Source organism: Littorina saxatilis, linkage group LG16, assembly GCF_037325665.1.
Source record: "Littorina saxatilis isolate snail1 linkage group LG16, US_GU_Lsax_2.0, whole genome shotgun sequence".
Lineage (NCBI taxonomy): Eukaryota > Metazoa > Mollusca > Gastropoda > Littorinimorpha > Littorinidae > Littorina > Littorina saxatilis.
This window is the reverse complement of record NC_090260.1, coordinates 11,864,290-11,869,605: the sequence shown is the minus strand read 5'-3', so window position 1 is coordinate 11,869,605 and position 5,316 is coordinate 11,864,290. Positions and strand designations below refer to the sequence as shown.

At 45.6% G+C, this 5,316-nt stretch overlaps 1 protein-coding gene across 1 annotated transcript in view; it reads left to right on the top strand.

Moving 5' to 3' along the window:
- LOC138949860 (ankyrin repeat domain-containing protein 29-like) overlaps positions 1-4,830 on the top strand; it is a 6,392-nt gene extending 1,562 nt beyond the window's left edge. Inside the window, exon 2 of the mRNA XM_070321642.1 lies at positions 3,605-4,830. Within this exon, the coding sequence (XP_070177743.1) occupies positions 3,605-4,830 (1,226 nt within the window). The remainder of the gene's footprint in view (positions 1-3,604) is intronic.
- Positions 4,831-5,316: the final 486 nt, after the last annotated feature.

Sequence of the window (5,316 nt, the reverse complement as noted above, 5' to 3'; positions counted from 1 at the left end):
AAGGATCAAAATAGACTGGAAAAAACCCGGAAGGGCCCAATTAAAAATCGACCAAAAAATCACAATAGCCAAAACTGGGCAACTGTCACAAACAAGGAGAAAGCCAAATTCACCATCTACCCAGAACAGGTTGTTTTGTTTAGCAAACTTGTGTATGTCGTGTGCTATATTATTCCTACTGATGCAGGTGTCGATCGCGTCAGCAGTCAAAAACGGGACCTTTTTTGTCAATTTTGAGTTGAACCATGACAAAAAGCGCTGTATTTCAGCAATGACTTTGAAACTTCCAGAATGATTTACTAACAAACTAGGCGTTCTTCGCGTATCATTGTGGATTGTTACACGTATATGTTCAGATGTTATGGTGCCACAGCAATGCCCAGCCAAGCGTGACCGCAGCATGTTTTGAGAGGCACGCAGCGACAACCGCAGTCAGCGTGAAGACAGCGTGAACGTTCCATTATTGACTAAATGTAAAAAAGCTGCCAATCCGTCCCACACAAACAAACACAGTTTGCCATACAACATGCACGTGATATAGTGTCCAACGGAGACAGCACGTCCATTATTACTGTGATGGGGTGGAAGGAGGATGACGTTAAGCGTTTGAAGAAGTAGGTAGGTTAAGTTTCACCTAGTAGGCGTAGACCCCGAAGTAATAAGGAGTACACCACGTGAGAGCCTCCGTAGTGTCTTGTACTGAACGAACGACACTTGCATTCGAAATAGACTGTCCTCACGTGTACAGAATGATAGACAAGAGGTCACTGGCACAGACCGACGAATCACTCGATGCAACATGACACTCTGGAAAACCATGACTGTCGGTTTATATTTCTCTTTATTTCCTGTTCCTTTCCTCGCCAACCTAGCCACTGGCCGGGTGGCCACACAACAATTACAATACAGTCTGCATCATTCTGTCTCTATGATAACCGATTGTAAAAACAAGTCCGTCTTCGCTCTAGTTCCTTTCTGGACAGTTCTCCCCAAGAACAGTTCTGCCCAACATCTCAAACGCTATCGTGCACATATAAATGGGTGGGGTTAAAGCCACCAATCAGAAGTTAGCTAACAAGACTGACATCGCATCGCATTGGTCAAGCAATTAAACACATCACACTCTTACAAATACACACGGCTGAACACGCACCCTGAAAGAGAAAGCGACATAGTAACTAACACCCTTAACACTTTCTACCCCACCTATGTTGACCAAGTTTTTTTTTAGCCGAGACAAGCTGTGCTGCAGTAGGTCACTCAGAACTGTAGTAGCTTTGTAGTAACTGTGTATCAACACGCTGGAATGCAGGCGTTAGATAGACTTTACAGGAAGCTAACAGTCTGGGCCGATATATCCGTACCTGGTCAGATAGAGCCATATGAGTGGGTACGGATATTTCCGTAACTGGGAGACAATGAGTTAACGAGGCTTTGATCTGAGATCATCAAACAAAGAACACAAGAACATGCTACCTGAGGCTACCCCCAGTTCGGTCATAAAGTTGTGTCACTATAACTACGTGCTGGCCCGAGGTACCCGTCGCTCACAATTTATTTTATTTATTTCATTTATTTACGAGGATTTACATCGCGCACGTATCTCACCACACAAGGCGACTCAAGGCGCATGTCTACCTATTAATGCCGTGTGAGATGGAATTTTTTGTACACAATATATCACGCATTCACATCGGCCAGTAGATCAACAGCCTATAGGCGCTGCAACCACCTTTCACGGCCTATTATTCCAGGTCACACGGGTATTTTGGTGGACATTTTTAATCTACGCCTATACAATTTTGCCAGGAAAGACCCTTTTGTCAATCGTGGGATCTTTAACGTGCATACCCCAATGTCGTGTACACGACGGGACCTCGGTTTATCGTCTTATCCGAAAGACTAGCACTTGAACCCACCACCTAGGTTAGGAAAGGGAGGGAGAAAATTGCTAACGCCCTGACCCAGGGTCGAACTCGCAACCTCTCGCTTCCGAGCGCAAGTGCGTTACCACTTGGCCACCCCGCTCCTCACAAGAAGAGACGGCACATGAAAAGCATCAATGACAAGCCTGAAGCATCCTGAACTCAGGTCAAAAAAGAGTTACTTCCCTTCGGGTCTCATTTTACCCCTGACAGTCTTGGTTTTCCTTGTCTGGCGAGGAAATCGATTGTTTACATATTTAGATCTTTTCGTAATGTGTTATTGATATAAGCAGATTCGCGTTCGTCGATAATGATTTTTCATGGTGTTGTGTAATTTTTAAACTACAGAGGAATTTTTATGTTGGACAGTTTCAGGCGAGCTATCTTTCGCGGATGTATTTACTGTGCAAACAGCTCTAAATATGGCAAAAGTGTCACGTGATAGTCAACTTTGGCTACGAAGCAGACGATACTTTTTTTCCGTAACCAATTGGGAAAATATCACGGTCTCCTTTCCACAGCAGTCTCTGCATTTCGACTTGTTTTAACCTTAGAACGATGTCTTTATCATAACTGTGAAGAACACAACGGAGATTACTGTCAAAGTCGGCCAATCTGCAATCACTTTCGTCTCGGTTGGGAGATAACTCTGTATTCCTGTTTTGATAGATTCCACGCAGTAACGAAGCATCCGGTCAGAGAGAAACTGGCGCTAGCCGTTGAAGCGATGATGATCAGAAGAAAGCCTGAAGGTGATAGACACAGACGGCTAAGCGCGTGTACGATCTACAGGTGGTTGGACATGTGCATCTCAAAACTTAGAAAAGATAATGACAGTACACAAAACTAGAATATACAAGAGGCGAAGCCTTCAAGGCTCACGTAAGAAATAGACAAACAGTAACACAAACTCAATCACTCCGTCACACATACACACCCACACACACAGTAACCTTAGGTGACGACTGTGCAAGAAAGAGAGACACTAGATCTAGATCTGTCTGTGTCTGCATGTAGCCTACTTACAGGGACACGACTGCCAAATAGTCTCGGCCCGCTCAAAATAACAATGACCGAGACCACACACACCACGCGAGAGAGAAAGACTACAGGGAGGCATGCCGTCATGATGCATTAATTGACGTCAAACACTTTTGACCGTGACGTAATCTTATGCGAGCTTTATCCATAGTCTTGGATAACCACTCACACATAGACTCGGAAATGTTAAAGTTTCTACCACAGACATACACACACACGCACACACGCACAAACGCACGCACAGACAGACAAAGTTACGATCGCATAGGCTACACTTACGTGAGCCAACAACAAGCGATCGGCAAAACGTACACAAAGTACCGATAACAGAACAGACATTATAACGAGTTAAAAGTCAATCATGCTCGTGGCTACACTACCAACAAAGAATCATTGTGATTACGTCCAGTGTGTTGGATTGAAGGAGGAGTGATTCATCAAATGATATTTTCCGACGTAAATACATATACCTTATCCACACACAAAAAACAACACAAAAAACTCACCCTTTTCCCAACAAACACACATATAAATCAAACAGCTAAGTGTGTTATTACTTTTTGTGTGCGGCTTTTGGGGAACATGTGTTGTGTACAAGGTTAGATCATGTACTGCTTTTCTCTGTCTATTTCTATTAGACGATGGGAATGTCAGACAAAGGACCTCCTCGGACCAATCGTCGCAACGAACACACAGTCGTCAGCCAGCAAGTCAGCAAGCGACCACTGCAGACACTCAAGTTGCCCAACACACAACACACACGGACACAAGAGTGAGTGAAGGTGGTGCAGCTCTCCACGAGGCGTGTCGTCAGGGACTACTGGACAGAGTGATGAAGGCAATGCTGGCCATGCACCCTGCAGCCATCAACGAAAGGAACGAGTACGGGCAGACTCATGGTCAGCTTCACATTGTGTTCACTTTGCTGACCAGTCTGGGCGTGACAGGGCTGAATGCGGCGCAGAGACAAGGCGACGTGGATGCTGCACTCAGCGAACATTGGTGTGAGGACGTTGTCCAGTGTCTGATAGAACACGGAGCTGACGTCAATGTCCAGGACATTGACGGGGAAACACCTTTGTATCAAGCTAGCATGAATAACCAGAGAGGAGTTGTCACAGCACTCTTACTGCGCGGCGCTGCTGTCAACGTTAGAACCAAAGACGGAACAACTCCGCTCTGGATCGCTGCCCAAAACGGACACACAGACATCGTGAAAGTCCTCCTGCAGTACGACGCCGGCACTGACATCCAATATAAGACCGTGTCCCACTCAGCGACTCCACTCTACGTGGCGTCGCAACAAGGACACGCAGACGTCGTGAGGCTGCTTTTGCAACACAACGCCGACACTGAAATCCCGTGTCACGGCGTGGGATCAGGGACGCCACTGGTGATTGCGTCACAAAAAGGTCACACGGGTGTGGTCACGCTTCTTCTAGAGCACGGCGCAGAGACGGAGTTCACACACGATGATTGCACACCACTGTACTTGGCTGCCCAAAACGGACATGCATCCAGTGTGCAAGCTCTCCTTCAACATGGCGCAGAGAGGGACTTCACACGACGTGACGATGGACTGACACCACTGTTGATTGCGTCACACCAAGGACACATAGACACCGTGAGGATCCTCTTGCAACATGGGGCGGATGTCGACATCAAGAACAAGCGGGGAGACACAGCCATGGGCTATGCCAGACGGGAAGGACACTCTGACATCGTCCGCCTCTTGAAACAGGCTGACGATGACATTTTGTGGCAATTCTTTTTTAAGTTTTGTGCTGGTTCAGTGTCTCTAGTCGTTACGTACCTCCTAAGGATAGCGTTCGGCAAGTTGTTTGAACTCATCCTGGGACAATGAGGTGACCCTGATTACATGGTTGGAATAGGTTGTGTGTGTGTGTGTGTGTGTGTATGTGTGTGTGTGTGTGTGTGTGTGTGTGTGTGTGTGTGTGTGTGTGTGTGTGTGTGTGTGTGTGTGTGTGTTGTAATTTGTTAATGTTTACTGTTTGCTTCCGAGTTTGTATTAAAACCTTGACATCTTGTAAATACTGCATCGTTTAATTACTATGACTCAAATTAGAAACAAAATCAACAACTGATAATAGTTGCACTTGTCAGCAATGCCGATACCCTTTTTATGGCAGATCAAAAACAATTTCAGAAAGAATAAAATATACACATGAAAGATCTAAAACGCCCGCAGTTTCCACCAGTTATCCAGGTGATTTATCTTTCATAACAAAAGAAATTATTTGGTGTTACATCAGACAAGCTGTTGTGTCTCGATGCAAACATTTACACCACGGGGGTTGATGTTTACAAGATAGTTTACGGTACTGCACTG